We start from the raw sequence: 14,681 nt of genomic DNA on the forward strand, positions 1-14,681 counted from the left end.
TCCCCGAGAACACCACACTCGTAGCATCCACGTCCTCATCTTCGGCATCTGCTACAACTTCCCAGCAGTAAGACTCACTGCCATCGTCCACGTACGTCTCGCTCTCTACCTGTTTCGACATGTTCTCCTGGGTTGCGTAGATCTCGAAGAATTTAACAAAATCGTATCTCTGTGAGTCTGCGTCGGCTCCTGCCAGCGTCACCTGGACAAAGCCTGTATACCAGCCTGTCGAGGGAACGACAATGCTGCTTGAGTTGAACGTCGCAGTGTCTGCCGACGTAAAGTTCGCGGAATAATCAGCAGATGATGCGGTGAATGTGCTCGAATACTCGTCGCAGCCCATGTCGCGCTCGCACAGCTTCACGATCGAGCCCACGATGGTGTAATACCCACTGTCTTTCATGTCATCGTCGGCCAACACGTAGACGGCCTTCAGGGGTGAAGGCAACTGGATGTCCTTGGACGAGTTACGCGTCAGCGTGGCCGTCCAGACGACGTCAAAGGCCTGGTTGGCCTGCACAACATTGTTTACATCAATCGCCACCTCGATCTCGGAGCTGTCACTGCTCGCAAGTAACACGCTCGAGTCTAGCCGATCCTCCAGTGGGTTCTGCGCTGTCACGCGGCAATAGGTCGTGGCGCTGTCGTAGTCTCTGTCAACACAATAAAATCACTTTACGTATCAGATCCTCGCTCCATCCATGATATGCAGCAGCAAATAACTCACACAGCCCCGACTTGGTCTTCCTTAACGACGATATCCGCAAATGTCTGGAAGTAGTACAGTAATATATCGTTGTCGGCGTTGCCGAGCACGGCAACGGCGGCCACTGTGTAATTTCCTTCTTCTGCGAAGGAGAGCTCGTCCAGTGTCTCGAAATACGTGGCATCGGACCTGGAGAAATTACCGGACTGGGCGGTTGTGAATATCTCGTCCCCTAAGATACTCGGGGTGCACTGCAGCCTCGAGGCGCACGTTCGTACGTAGGTGGAGAGGATCTGTACGTAGGAGCCGGCGTTATCGGAGCTGAGTGTGATCATCGTGTCCGGCGGCATGGGAACGTCCATGGCGTTAGTCGACTTAGGCTCGAGCTGCACACCCCACAACAGTGAGATGCTCTCGTTGGGCGCGTAGGACGCGGCCACCAGCGGGATCGTCACGTCCACCGCGCAGGCCGAGCCAGAGTAGGCAGCCAGTGCCGTTACGAGGGACGTCGAGCCATCGATCTTCCAGCAGTTCGTCTCGTCAACGGCCGCCAAGCTGCCCGAAAGCAGCAGCGCCAGCAGTGCCGCCCCCACAGCGTGAAGGGAGCGCATGAGCGTCCTAGCCAAACAATGGAGCAGACCAGGTTCTTGAGAGTCTCAATGAGACCAAGCCAAAAAGTCCCTGTCTGCTTCAACTGCCGTCAACGGTCAGAGAATGAAGGGAAGTACCAACATACCGCGATTGTAAACACTATTAAACAAGTCCATAAAGCGAGGCAACGTCAATTTCTGGTAAAACATCCTGACTGCTACGGTACATAGACTGTCCTAGAAGAATGGCCAAACTACTGGAAATTCCTAAGAGGCTAATGTTGTAATTACTAGAAATAAAGAACTTGCGGCTAGTTTTGTAATTACGCTGTATCCAGTGGGAGCAAGAGAGCGGCCAAGACCAAATCAATGCGACTCACATTCGGTGAGACTTCGAGCATTCGCGGCAACACCTCGACCGGGTGTCACAACCATCGCTCGTTGGTCCAACTGCAGGCGACACAATGTATTTTATGGTTGGCAGCGACCTAGAGTCGCTCAATTGCAGTGTTGTTCAAGGCAGAAGTGTCATGGCTTCATGGCTCTTCAAGTTCACTTGACTGGCGAAACCGTCTGAGCGAGGGTCGATAAACACACTCACCAAAATGAAAGCCATATTCGGCCACGAATCATGGCCGATTGAGGCCTGATGGTGGTGCCAAAGGTTACTCCGCTGGCAAGCAGCTGGAGCGGGCCAGACTCGAGGTCGCTCGGCGACGCTGCTTACTGCCTAATTATTCGCACTTACTCGAAATTAAACAGTGGACCAAGTACATTCTGTGTTTTGGTGGAGTGGCACACGATGCAGCGCGAACTGGCGTTCTGGACATTCAGTCCGAACACACTTCCAATCGCTCTTACACACGGGGGGCCAGCGGGAAGGCCGCCATCTGAAGCTCGAGGACGGCAATCAGTTGCCCAGTTCTGCTGTCTTCGCATTTCCTTCGTGCCCCGCAAGCCTCAGCCCGTCCAGCCCTCGAGATCGCTAGTGTCCGGCCACCATGTACGTCCTACAAAGTCGACTGGCAAGACGCTGGCTTTAGGTCTTAGGGTCGTAAAGTATTAACATTGAAACGCTCTGGTGATGATGCAGGGTGACGTTCAAAATGGACGGCAGTACGACGTACTGCTACTACATCTCGGACAAGTACTCGCAGGAGCAACCCGTGGAGGACGACGTGTTGGTGCAGGACCAGGGCAGCTCGTGCCCCATTACCGTCCGCGTGGATATTGCCGACGAGCTCGAGAAGAACTCGCTGATTCCGCTGCGCTACACTGCCACGCTGGACACGTCGTCAGCCGACCCCAACTTTGAATTCCCGGTCCCTATTGTGCGCGTACCCGTGCCTGACTATCTTCTCGGCCACACGAACGCTTCGGCTGACACCTCTAGCAGCACAAACGAGACCACATACGACATTGCCGTGGCCAATGTAGTCATGTGTGACTGGCGCTCGTGCGATCTCTTCTCTACAGCAAGTGAGAGTTCAACGTACTACCCTTCGAGCAACAACCCGAACGATTTCACCGACAACGTGGCGGTTTTCGGCTCTGAGGAGCTCGTTATCCCCAAGGACGGCAAATACACGGGATATGTGCATCTCGTGGTTAACATCGCTGGTAACTCGCGTGCCGACTTCGTGACGTTCTTCCCCGTTCAAATTGGAGACGTCGCTGGTACTACTCCTAGCAGTATTACCACGGATGGTACCACCACGTACTGCTGGACGTCCAAAGACGTGTCTGTGTTCGACCCCAGCGTTTCCGGAGATCTCACCATTCGTACCGGTGAATACTGCCCTGGTTCGATGTCAATGTCGCTCTCGTCCACTGAAGTTAACGTCGGCGATACGATTGATATCGCGTGGATGCTGGACATGACAGATTCGTCTACAGATGACTCAATGCTAATCGCTGAGGTCTCGTCGACGGATGCTATTAAGAACCCACGAACCGATGTTTACTCTGTTGTGCCCGTGTCAGTCTTCAGCGGCTGTCAGCGAAATTTGGCTGGTGCTAACTGCTCAACGTACACGGGTGATGAATCATCTACATTTGCTATCGCTGAATTCGACGATATGAACCTCACAAGTGACGCCGTCAGCTATTCGACGAGCTACACGTTCGAAAACTCGGGTCAATACACCATGTTCGGTCGTGTTGCCATGGTGACTGTGGATGGAGAGCGTATTGACATGGCTATCTACTCGAGTGTGACTGTATCTGTTGATGGTGGTAGCGGCGGCAGCAATTTGTTCCTTTACGTTGGTATCGGTATCGGTGCAGCCATTTTGTTGGCGGGCATGCTCTTCTGCTACATGAAGAAACGCCGCAATAATGTGAGTACAAAGGACGTCCCATTCCGACAGCCCGTGAGCGGATTGGACCGTGCAAGCGACTACACTATGGCGTCTTCGAACTTCCTGTCACACAAAACACCGGCACAGTTGCAGGGTCTGGATATGAGCGGTGACTACAGCGCTAACAACGCTGCTCCGTCCTACCTTGCAGTTAACGCTGCGGATAGCGGCGTATTCGACAAAACGATTCGCGCAGAGCCCGGTCAGATGGCTGCATCAGTGGAAAGCAGTGAATCATTCTCGCTAAACCCGTACGACCGTGCCAGTTTTGCAGGATTAAGTGACGATGTTTCGAGCTCGAGACCTTCAGATACCAGCAAGTTCTCGTTCCAGTCTGGTTATGATGACGAGTCTGAGTGGGAATATGATACCCGACAGCTCGGAGGTGTTGACAGGGGCAGCGACTTTAGTGACTTCTCGTCGGAGCCAGGCACCAGCTTGCCTGCTGTTGGAACGTACGAAATGGGTCGCGCTACCAACATGCCCATCCTGGAGGAGGACTACCTGGATGAGCCCCACGATTTCAGCAAGGACCACCAGCCGAACCAGTCAAGCTCTACAATCGACCCGCGCAGTACAACCAGTTCGGGTTGGACCGTGAACTAAACACGAAGTGAGGACATGGGTGAGTGATGTCGTGTTACGAGTTTTTATTATTATCAAGGCGAGGTGAAGTGGAACGAGCTTGTAGGTGATGTGATCAAACTGGTTGTCGTTGGCCATGACGAAGCCGGTGAGCGACGTCCCAGTTTGTGCCTCCTGCTCTCCATTACTTGTGAGGCAAATTAGAGATCATCAAAGTCTAATGTTACGTGCGATTTCATCTTACTCTTTGAATTCATGATGTCATCCAGCAAGATTGAACTCGAACTTCTCTCCAACTTCACTTCATACTATCTGACTAAACAGCGATGTGGGCGTGGTCGTCTGACCCGTGCATCGCCGGTGGGCTGGCTAATTCGTCGTCTGCTTCTTCGATGGCTCCGTAGGCTTCTGGCTGGATAGACAGTAATACAGCTCGATCGGTGGCCGACGTTGAAGACGGCGCAGTGTACTGAGACGGGCGTTCATTTGACGAGTACGACGAAGATACCGATCCGTGCCGGTTGCGACCTCGATTCACAGTCTCAACATCTACTGACAACAGCGACGACAGCGACGCCATGCGGTCTTGCTCCTTGAAAGAGTCCACGTGACCCACAGAGTGGAAATGTGCCTGAAGAATAACCTTCAACTCGTCCTGAATGCACAAGATACGCGCTTCCAGATCCACATCGTTCGCGTCCGGTCCAAACGGACACTCAATCGACGAAGCCACGTTGTCCAATGCAAACAGCAGCACCGCAGCAATGCCCACGTATAGTGGTGTCATAAACCCCATCACGGGAGCCAACGCCGCTCCCATCAGCAGCAAATACCCGACGAAACACACGTGTAAGCACTGCGCCAAGTTGAATGCAATGGGCACATTGCATAGGTTAAAGATCTTCGTGTACATCTGCGGGAGTGTCGACACGATTTTGTTGAGTTCCATGGCCTGTTCCACAGTCACATAGCTTTTCCTTCTCGCCCGGTTGATCGTGCGTCGCAGCCAGAGCTCCACCACGGCTGCGCGCAACTTGTTGGACGACCCGACCACATTGCGCTCTCTATTCCACGTGTGTTCACCCAGTGTCAGCACTTCCGTACTCGAGAACTCGTCCGCCTCCTTCTGTGTCAGCAGCGCGCGCAACTCAAGTGGGGCGTCACTCTCATTGCAGTCGTGGAACACTAGCGTCACGTACAGCAAAATGTACCGCTTCACGTCCCGGATAAATTGGCATTTGTTGCGGATCTGTGCGCGGTCGGCCACGCCCTTGCGCGAGAAATGTACGAAGGCACATGCGGTGGCTGTGAGGGTACGCGCAGCGTCTGCAATGGCACTTACATCTTCCACGCCTCGCTGCCATTGGCGCAAAGCAGCAAAGATTCGTAGCCCTAGTAGAACCGCTAGGAAGACCGATGCGGAAAGCAGTAGCTGATCCAACGTCTCGGCAGGCAGCAGAGTCGGTTTCTCACGCTGCAAGGGAACCAATGCAGCCGACAATGCTGCCACGATGACCGCACGACTTAGTGTAGAGCTGGAGGCGATGGACGACCCGTGCGAGTGCAGCAGCAGACGCCAGAGGATGCGGTTGCTATAGTAGATCATGCTCGGGACTTGGTGCTTCGGAGACTGGTGGGCGAGTTAGAGGGCGGACCGAAATGATTGTGCGCTTTTGAATCAGAACCTGTAGTAGAGAGTAATCATGCCATAAGATAGGTGCCCGCATTCTTCAAGAAGCATGCGAAGATGTCAGCAGTGCCGTAGGTCGCTCGAGAGCGAGCTGCTCAGCGCGCCAGGTAGGGCGTCTTCGGTCGTTTATCCTAACTCGATGCGTGCTCCTTACACTGGTCTTCATTTTGCTGTGTAATTCGCGGCCTACTGCACAGTATTGGGTGAATCCTATGTGCTTCTCCCCACGGCCAGCGCCTCCCAGAGTATGTTGCTGCTGCAGAAGCTACCTGCGACGGCCACGACGCCACCAGAGATGGGCGAGTCTGGAGCCTTTGGTGAAGACTTATACGCCAGTGCACGCTACAATTTGTCGCTACAGCAACAGCATCAGCAAGAGCAAAGGCGACAACAGGCGCAGAGGAGGCAGAAGCTGCAGCAACGACAAAGACGTCAACAGCAAAGGATGAAGGACAGCTTCACTGCTACTGGGAGATACTTTGAGGCCCATGTGGGTCATGCTAGTCACGAGGAGGAGAACCCTGAAATGGAGGACAGTATGGTGGCGGTGCCTACCTATGCAGACTTGAGTCACCACGTGCAACTGCTCACAACACAACAAGCACATTGGTATGAAGCTGTAAGGTATGCTTGGTGTTTACGTCGTGCTGATAATACGGTTGTCTGATGCGTACAGTGCTGGGCTGCCTGTGACAACCCCAGTGTGTAAGGAGTGCATGGACGGCATGGTCACGATGATCGACGGGTACGCTCTTTAGTGTATTTTTTTTTTTCGTTTTACTGCTGTAGCTTAGGTTGACTCATGCACTCTTGAAGGCAAGCTGAGCGTGCGCGTTACGAGAAACGCTGCTTTACGGGTTTCCTACACAATACAACCAGCTCTACCGCCCACAGCGAAGATATCGAGCACATTGACGACAAAATTCGCTTTGTACGTGCAACAAATGAATGTCTGTCACTGTTTTCGGTGCTAAATTATGTAATTATGTTTATGAAGTACGAGAACGAGCTGAATGCATTGGAGGAGAGTTTGAAGTTGATGGAGAGCGAGCGCGAAGCCATTGCTCAGCAGCAAGAAGCGATGAACGAAGAGGAGAAGGCTCTCATTTATGAAGAAGCAGGGCTGTGGGATCAATTCAACGGGTTGCAGCTGCAAGAATCCGTGTTTCAAGAAATCAGAGATGCAGGCACGGCACAAATCGATACGATGGAGCGTAAGGTGGCGTCGGCCAAATACTTGAATATTCTTACAGACATGTTCATCATCGGTTATGACGGCGCATTCGGCACCATCAACCAGTTCCGCATGGGTCAGTCTGCATCGTTGGCCTTGGAGTGGAATGAGATAAATGCTGCGTTCGGCGAGTGCGCGTTACTATTGCAGACGCTAGCGAATATGGTTGGTCTGGAGTTCTCCGAGTACGTCAAACGCTTGCAGTGTATCAGATTGTCTAAACGCCTTCGACTTTTACTAACGATCTTTTTGTCTTTTGTGTTGCAGCTTTAAGATTGTTCCACTGGGCAGCTTTTCAAAGATTATTCGAACTAGCAATCTCCGCATGGAGTACTGTCTGTACGTTGTTCTATTGTGGAGACAACGTGGAACATCTGTGCTAATTGTGTTAAATTGGTCCTTTCTGCCATGTAGACACGGTTCGGATCAACAAAACTTCGCTGAATCTCACTTCAACTTGGGTCTGGGAGCTTGGATCACGTGTCTGGGTCAGTTGATGGCATTCGTGCGAGCGCGAGATCCGTCCATCCGACTTCCTTACAAGGTGGCAAAGCACTCTATCGGGGGATATTCCATTCTCTTTCTGAAAAACAAGCACAAGGAGTGGACTAAGGCGCTCACGTATGCTCTAACCAACTTGAAGTGGTTGCTCACTTGGGTCTCTGCTCGTGGATACAGCATCACCACGTCTAGCTTAGTCACCACGACAACGCCAAGCAAAGCTGCTATCGCTTTCGCTGCTAATCCCCCTGTAATGCGCAACAGCAGCTCGAAGCAAAGTGTTGTGATCATGGAGCACTTTTCGTAAAACTTTGTATTTTAGACCAAAATGAATATGTACATGTGGCAGAAGGGTGTATGGGTGTGCGCGTCTAACGTCTGCCTTTTTCTTTTGTCATTCAGCTACGCTACAACTACCAGAGCGGTAAGATTGTGCGAGGCCAGCCCTCGTTCCTCGTTTCTTCCGTGTTGGTTGTCTTGTAAATATTGTGGAGGTGCGGCGTCGCTCTCTAGACCTTCGAGTAATCGCCTAAATAGTCTCGCTGTGCGGTGTGTACAGCTCATTCAACAGTGGGGTTAACGACCTCGATCGCCTGCTTCTTCGTCTGTGGAGAGGCAACATCTTTCTTCTCTGGTGACTTGATGTCCTTAGAGGTTTCAGCCTTCTCCACATTCGTAACGCTCGACAGCGGTCGCTTCTTGCCGAGTTTCCCGCTCAGGTCAATGCTGAGGCTGCCAGACTCCGCTTTCTTCTCCACTTTCTTCTCCACTTTCTTCTCCACTTTCTTCTCGTCTTCCGGCTCCTCTTCAGAGCCGTCATGTGCTTCACAGAAGAAGTGCATCAGCAGTCTCGCGTCTTCAGACTTGGGCTGTGGCATGGGAGCCAAAGTCAGAGGCTGACCGTCACTATTCTTCATGTTTGGCAGGATCTTGCGGCCACGGACTGACACAGCGAGGGAAGACGGCAATGAAGCGGAGGGGATATGCTGCGTACCCGGACCAACACCACTGCCACTGAGTGACTCGAGGAAGCGAGCTTCCATTACCGCGAGTTCTTCACGGGCGTGTCTAATAGCTTGGCGACTGGCAGGTGTGTTCTCTACGGCGCGGAAGATCTGCTTGCCAATGGAGCTGTCGCCCTTGAGCTTCTTGGTCACACGCATGGCCTCGCAGTTCAGACGCTTCGCTAGATACCAGCGGAGAGAGGTGCCATCTTCCACGTCCAGGAGTCCGCGCTTGAAGTAGTGGATGATCGTGTTAGTGAACGCCTCCTCCTCTGGTGTCCACTTGCCACTACGTAAACCAGGAGAGCACTTGGACTTGGTTGACCGCTTCTTCGGGGCCGTCGCTACTGCAGCCGGCATACCGACACGAGAGACCGAGGTCAGCACCGCAGCGGCATTGTTGGTTGCGTTGCTGACGTGGTGATGCCGTGTTTGGTTGGCAGAGTCCTGTGGCTGCTGAAGCTGCAGAGTCAGCGGGTTGTACTGCGAATTGGTGTTCCCGCTGTGCGCTAAGCTCGCAATAGCGTGTGCGACGGACGTTCCTGTGTTCATACTGACACTTGTGTTTGTGGTGCTTGAACTGGTGTTGCTGCCAGCGTTGTTGCCAACAGACTGGCTGCTATTGACCATGGATAGCATTGTTTCGGACGGAATGGTGCTCGAATGGATGGATGGGACGTTGAAGCAAGTGTGGCTTCAACTAGAGAGAAGAGAGGATCCAAAAGTTCTTGTCCTTGTCGTGGCTCTAGCCTTGAAGCAAGTCGAGTATCGCTTCGGTTTTGGTGCCTCGATTGAAGTTGGTGGCTCCTAGAGATTCTACAGTGAAGTGGCGAGACCAGAGGCTTCAAGTACGGCGCACAGAGAAGAGAGTCAGCAACACACGTCCGCCATTCAAACGCGCAGGGCTTGGAGTCTGCAGAAAAGGAGCACGCTTCCTCCACAGCCCTGTTGCTTTTCCCTACTCACCTGTTTTTTTCACTTGGGCTTTGTATGCTGCGACACCAAGCACAGCTCTTCCTCGGCTCGATTGGCTCAATCTGTTGCTACAGCACCAAACCCGCCACAAATCACGAGAAATGGATCAATCAGGTGGTTGTTCGAGGCAAACACAACAAAATTTTTTTAAGACACACTGGAGACTGATGTGAGAGCCATCACTTCAACTTACCTACTGACTAGTATGTGCGTTCGGCCCACAAACTTTGCGGTTGGAAGATACCAAAGTGAAGTTGAGACTGATGCTGCCAACTCGACGCTAACAGGGAACTGTTGCAGTGGTCTTATGTCGTCCTGCTTCGACTTCGATAACTGCGTTGACTTCGATAATGAAGGCCTTTCTTCTGGTTCTGGCCGAGGTGGCAAAGGCACTGTACCCTTTCGCAATGGCGAGTGATTGGTTGAAGTGAGTTGAAGTTGGAATTTTTTTGGCGAATCGCAGCTCAGAAAAATTGGGACTTCAACTTGGCGATAATTCGAGGAGCGGCATGGATTGTCCTACAGATAGACGACATCGTTTAGGGTCGACATTGCTTCGGGTTTATTTACGCTAAGCACTCAAGCGCCGTTGACTCACTCAGCCGGCTAATTATAAGCGGCAGCGATCTTGCTGATTTTGTACAAGTCCACTTCAAGCTTACACTTGGAGTTTGTATGCCGTTCCCAACGATTGGTCGTGATTGCACAAGCACAATGCAGCGATGTCTTACAAATCATCCAAAGGTCCCTACCCGCACATCGCAGCCAGCATAGTGTGCTACGCTATGGAGGAGACCGACCGTTTTCGCGCTGACGTGATGCCTGACAAGCTCAGTAGCAGCAGCAATGCTGCGACAGCGGCGCTCCTCGAGGGAAAAGTCTGTATCGATGATAGTATCAAGTTAATCCACCTTCACCTTTGTTTTGGCGCCAAAAATGACGCGACATGGATCGTGTCACATCTTCAAGTTGCCTCGTTGAAGTGCCATGGCTCGATTTGTCTCGCTGTAACTTAGCATCAGCTCCTTTACCTTTTTCGAGCTACTGGAAAGCTCGTCACCGCCTCAACCACCATTTACAAAGAGCACACAATACCACTCAAACTTATTCAACAGTTACATGGACTGTATTTATCGCCAAACGTTGTTGCCTTTCGACAAACACTGTTGCTCTTCGACCTCTGTCGACACAAATGCTGCAACGCCACCCACATTGGCTCGCAAGTTGCATTGGGGCTGTTGAAGGAAGCCGGAACCGCAAAGAATGGTAGTAACGCAAAAGCGCCATCGCATCCCATCCCGCATTTGTGTTTGAACACGTGGCATAGCTAATATTCGCCCAGGTGATGAGGAGGAATGTGAATTCGGTGAAGAAGCTCCGACTTTATACAAGGCGCTTGAAGCTGTTCAGATGGTTGCTGCAAACGAAAAATGCCGGAGCTGACTGTATTGACACTAGACCAGTTAGCTCTTTTGTGTACTCGTCCGCCGTATTGGAGATCTATGATGGAATAAGCACGAAGAGGTCAGTGAAGTGGCAGCAAACTAGACACATGCACGACTGACGAGTTGTCTTTTTTTTTTATTAGGCACCAATTTCGCGAGGATCCACTTGATTTCATCGCTTAAGCTGCTCGAAGACGCTCTCTCTAGCAATACCCGTCATATAAACATGATACCGATCTGAACCTGTGAGTAGCTCCACATCGTATCCGTCCGTACATTTTGTGGAAGATAAACCTTTGACGTTGAAGTCGTTTGCGACTCTTAAAGATCATCCAATCATTGAATTTAGCCGAATTGTCTAAATTCAATGATTGGTTCAACGGGTCCAAAAGGTCCGATCATTTCGATACGTTGACTCACACTACACTGGCATTTTCCACAGACCACTGCTCTCCAAGGAAACCGCAAAGCAACTTGCTCTGAGCAACATGCTTTCGACGCTTTCGACGCTTTTGTCGTTCCTCTGTATCCTCTACCCATGCTCACAATCCAATTGTTCGCCACCTCCTACGTCCAGTGGTCAGAAGCACAGCTCAACTGCAGCGTTTCAAGCCGCCACCACCACCAACTCAGCGTTAGTTGATCCCTAGTATTTAAACGACCTCCAACCCGTCACCTCCTGCTAACAGCACTTCGTATCGACACCATGTCGTCTCAAGGTGGCAGCGGGTCATTCTTCGTCAACTCCACGCTCGTCAATGCTACGGTCGCTCCAACGCCCAGTCCGGAAGAAGTTGCAGCCAAGCAGGCGATGATGGCGTATCTGCTGTCTCGCTTCCACACGTTGCAGCTCTTCCTATTACTGGGTTATGGCATCATGTGTTTTCTTTGTATCATCCTGGTGATCTACTTGCGATTCAACCGGAATGAAGCTTTACGCGGTGATACCACCGCTGCACGGAAAATCATCTTGCCAGCGTATGAACCACTTCTATGGGTGCTCGGATGCACCACGGGGATCTACACGGGTTTCTTCTGTTCGGCGTTGGCCACGGACCTTTACACCTACGAAATCTCCAAGCTTGCGACGGAGGTCTTCTACTCGGGCCGTCAATTCGTCTTCCTTAGCGTTATAGTGTTCATGCTCCAGAAGAGTGTATCAGGTCCAGCACTTCGACGTACGTTGATGATCACACTGGCACTGTCAACCTACACCATTCCTCTCGTCTGGGCCATTACAAACTACTTCCCAGCCTTCGATTTATACGCTCCACTGACAGCTGCACGCGCACTGCTATTGTTGCTGTACTCGTACGTGCTTATTCGTCCACCAGTTCGAGCCAGCAAGCGTACATTGCGAGAGTACTGTGTGTTCGCGTACATCTACTACGCACTTCTATTCGCGTACAACGAATGCTTTCGACAAGGACATTTGGAGACAGGTTTCTATCTCACGTACTCGAATCTACTGTGCGGTTCGCTCTGTCCGCTGGTTATCTGGCGCGTATTGCGTGCAGATACCGAGCACTGGAGAGGTATGGGTCAGCGCGCTGTAGCTCTGCAGCGATTGTTTTGCCAAACTCGTGGAATGCCGGAGCGTGTGTCCTCCAAGGGACTCCACATTCTGATTGAAATGCATCGCAAGTTTATCATCGACTTCGCCTATCTGGAATTGCAACAGCGTATCGGGGTTGGAGCTAGTGCTGTCGTCTTCAAGGGGGTACTACGTTCATCAACCGACGTCGCGGTTAAAGTGTACACTCCTACCGATTTCACGGAAGACACTGTCGCCGCATTCTCGCATGAAGCAGCACTTTGTGGCGCACTAAATCACCCGAACATCGTTGCTTTCCATGGCATGTGCGTGTGCCCGCCCACCATTTGCCTTGTCAACGAGCTTTGCGTTGGGAGTCTGGAAGATGTCACGGTTGCAGCAGCAAGACGACGATCAAGAGTGAGCGAGCATGATCACAACCGCCAGCAATTGCTACTCAATGTCGCCTTCATGTTGGACGCAGCACGAGCCGTTGCTTACTTGCACAGCTTCCGTCCACCATTCCTACACCGTGACATCAAACCGACCAACTTCCTTGTGGATGCGAACTGCAGCGTCAAACTCACTGACTTTGGTGAGTCTCGCTCTCTTCCTCGAGCACAGGTCATCAGCAATGGCTTTGTGAGTGCTCCAGTTACTACACACCGGAGCAGTTTGAGCGGATACGGTGGAGAAAAAGTCTCCACCGTAGCAATGCTGTCCAGTGAGGACTCGAGTGCAAAGGTTCCAGCAGAGCGTGCCAGCATCGAAATTGCAGTTGTCGGAGCTGCTAACCTGCAGCAACTTCGAGGATCATTCGTGTTGAACGGAGTAGACGCCGTAAAAACCACCACAAATGACAGCAGCGACGCTAACGCGATCCGTATGACAGTCAAGGGTACAGTCGACTACATGGCTCCTGAAGTTATCAACGGACGAGCAGGACTTGCAGCGTATGGTGAAGCAGCCGATGTGTACTCGTTGGGTATCACCATGTGGGACGTACTAAATCCTGGACAAGAGAAATTTCCTGGTACCGGCAACAATCATTTCCGCATATTTGATCACGTGCTCGAAGGCCAGCGTCCCGAGCTGGATCTCCGACTAAACCCTAGCATTCGTGCTATCATCGAGAGCTGCTGGCAACATGATCCAAGACTCCGTCCTTCAGCGCACTGTGTGGTGAGTGCGCTTGAAAGTATTCAGGAGGAACTCAGTGCCGCTTTTGCGCTTGAGTTGGCAGACGAACTAGAAGATGCCATGCGTCAGGCTAAACCTATCGATTCTTCGAGTGCTCCACTGGCTGCTCTGCAAGGGTTCTCTGGCGAAGAAGCCATTTCCCACATGTGTGAGCTTCAGTACGTCGACTCAACCAGTGAAGCTGTGCGTCTAGGCAACGCTCTCATGGATTCCGGACTGCTGCATCACTGTAAACATGCACGTCCATTCGAAGAATCAGAGGAAGTGTATTTCTTCGATGATGACAACATCAATCTCTGCCAGCCACTTGTTGTTGGGGCTTATACGCAAGATCACACTTTGAAACCTGACGCAGAGAGCGCCACGGTGATCAGCTCGCCATCTCGCCCTTCGCGTCGCACGTCGCATCGCTCAGGCTCTTCGAACCCCTACAACAGTTCTCGAGTTCGGAGTGACAGCTCTCAATCCCAATCTGACCGAACGCTGCTGGAAAATGGAGTCTGCGCCTGCCGGAAGTTGGGGCAGCGCCTCAAACTGCCCAGGACATCCAAATCGCGGCACCGATTCCGCCGAAAAGGAAAAGGGAAGAGCGACAAGAAAGCGCCGGCCATGGTAGCTGGCGATGCAGCGGAGCAACTGCACACGAGACTCCTCCTTGAGTCCCCGCATGACTTACACGAGTTCGATGGCTTCGATGAGAGCCCGTCCCCAGCATAGCAAATTGGTTTTTGTTTATTTCAATTATCTCACTTTTTGGTAAAAGCATGCCTTTTATTACCGTCTCAACATGTTTCAAATTGTCAGGAACACAACTGTTACTGTTTTTGTTTTACCAAATAAATGATTAAAATATAATA

At 51.8% G+C, this 14,681-nt stretch overlaps 6 protein-coding genes across 23 annotated transcripts; 3 read left to right on the forward strand and 3 right to left on the reverse strand.

Moving 5' to 3' along the window:
* Positions 1–35: 35 nt before the first annotated feature.
* PPTG_18426 (hypothetical protein) lies at positions 36–1,317 on the reverse strand (the record flags this gene model as incomplete). The annotated part of the gene is made up of 3 exons (XM_008916550.1): positions 36–48; positions 96–653; positions 728–1,317. 3 exons carry the CDS (start codon positions 1,315–1,317, stop codon positions 36–38), a joined length of 1,161 nt encoding a protein of 386 aa, XP_008914798.1.
* A 767-nt stretch (positions 1,318–2,084) lies between these two features.
* Positions 2,085–4,788, forward strand: PPTG_18427 (hypothetical protein). The gene is made up of 2 exons (XM_008916551.1): positions 2,085–2,299; positions 2,390–4,788. Coding segments are annotated over exons 1-2 (1,875 nt in total). The 5' UTR covers positions 2,085–2,297; the 3' UTR covers positions 4,263–4,788.
* Positions 4,282–5,903, reverse strand: PPTG_18428 (hypothetical protein). Its single transcript, XM_008916552.1, has one exon. It carries the CDS (start codon positions 5,845–5,847, stop codon positions 4,558–4,560), a length of 1,290 nt encoding a protein of 429 aa, XP_008914800.1. The 5' UTR covers positions 5,848–5,903; the 3' UTR covers positions 4,282–4,557.
* PPTG_18429 (hypothetical protein) lies at positions 4,688–8,090 on the forward strand. 16 transcript variants are annotated; one of them, XM_008916558.1, is made up of 7 exons: positions 4,688–6,038; positions 6,129–6,540; positions 6,608–6,676; positions 6,748–6,862; positions 6,929–7,354; positions 7,433–7,504; positions 7,580–8,090. In XM_008916558.1, the coding sequence occupies exons 1-6, from the start codon at positions 5,981–5,983 to the stop codon at positions 7,436–7,438; spliced, it is 1,086 nt and encodes a 361-aa protein (XP_008914806.1). In that variant the 5' UTR covers positions 4,688–5,980; the 3' UTR covers positions 7,439–7,504; positions 7,580–8,090. The 16 variants fall into 16 exon arrangements, with proteins under 16 accessions (XP_008914806.1, XP_008914809.1, XP_008914812.1 ...); XM_008916561.1 differs by having other exon boundaries at positions 6,929–7,350; XM_008916564.1 differs by having other exon boundaries at positions 4,688–6,540; positions 6,929–7,350.
* PPTG_18430 (hypothetical protein) lies at positions 7,938–10,044 on the reverse strand. 3 transcript variants are annotated; one of them, XM_008916571.1, is made up of 3 exons: positions 9,839–10,044; positions 9,637–9,713; positions 7,938–9,512 (listed from the first exon to the last, which is right to left on the reverse strand). In XM_008916571.1, the coding sequence occupies exon 3, from the start codon at positions 9,307–9,309 to the stop codon at positions 8,227–8,229; it is 1,083 nt and encodes a 360-aa protein (XP_008914819.1). In that variant the 5' UTR covers positions 9,310–9,512; positions 9,637–9,713; positions 9,839–10,044; the 3' UTR covers positions 7,938–8,226. The 3 variants fall into 3 exon arrangements, with proteins under 3 accessions (XP_008914819.1, XP_008914817.1, XP_008914818.1); XM_008916569.1 differs by having other exon boundaries at positions 7,959–9,512; positions 9,637–9,707; positions 9,839–10,025; XM_008916570.1 differs by having other exon boundaries at positions 7,959–9,713; positions 9,839–10,039.
* A 1,721-nt stretch (positions 10,045–11,765) lies between these two features.
* Positions 11,766–14,681, forward strand: PPTG_18431 (TKL protein kinase). The gene has a single exon (XM_008916572.1). It carries the CDS (start codon positions 11,797–11,799, stop codon positions 14,539–14,541), a length of 2,745 nt encoding a protein of 914 aa, XP_008914820.1. The 5' UTR covers positions 11,766–11,796; the 3' UTR covers positions 14,542–14,681.

The sequence above is a fragment of the Phytophthora parasitica genome, assembly GCF_000247585.1.
Source record: "Phytophthora parasitica INRA-310 unplaced genomic scaffold supercont2.86, whole genome shotgun sequence".
Taxonomy (NCBI): Eukaryota; Oomycota; class Peronosporomycetes; order Peronosporales; family Peronosporaceae; genus Phytophthora; species Phytophthora nicotianae.

What these genes read in the sequence shown, in the direction of transcription:
- PPTG_18428 (XM_008916552.1), bottom strand. Translation starts at nt 5,847, where the DNA reads ATGATCTACTATAGCAACCGCATCCTCTGGCGTCTGCTGCTGCACTCG.
- PPTG_18429 (XM_008916567.1), top strand. Translation starts at nt 5,981, where the DNA reads ATGCGAAGATGTCAGCAGTGCCGTAGGTCGCTCGAGAGCGAGCTGCTC. An exon ending in ATGGTCACGATGATCGACGG is followed by an intron (nt 6,677 to 6,747) that starts GTACGCTCTTTA and finishes GCACTCTTGAAG; the next exon opens with GCAAGCTGAGCGTGCGCGTT. An exon ending in GTTGGTCTGGAGTTCTCCGA is followed by an intron (nt 7,351 to 7,432) that starts GTACGTCAAACG and finishes TTTGTGTTGCAG; the next exon opens with CTTTAAGATTGTTCCACTGG.
- PPTG_18430 (XM_008916571.1), bottom strand. Translation starts at nt 9,309, where the DNA reads ATGCTATCCATGGTCAATAGCAGCCAGTCTGTTGGCAACAACGCTGGC.
- PPTG_18431 (XM_008916572.1), top strand. Translation starts at nt 11,797, where the DNA reads ATGTCGTCTCAAGGTGGCAGCGGGTCATTCTTCGTCAACTCCACGCTC.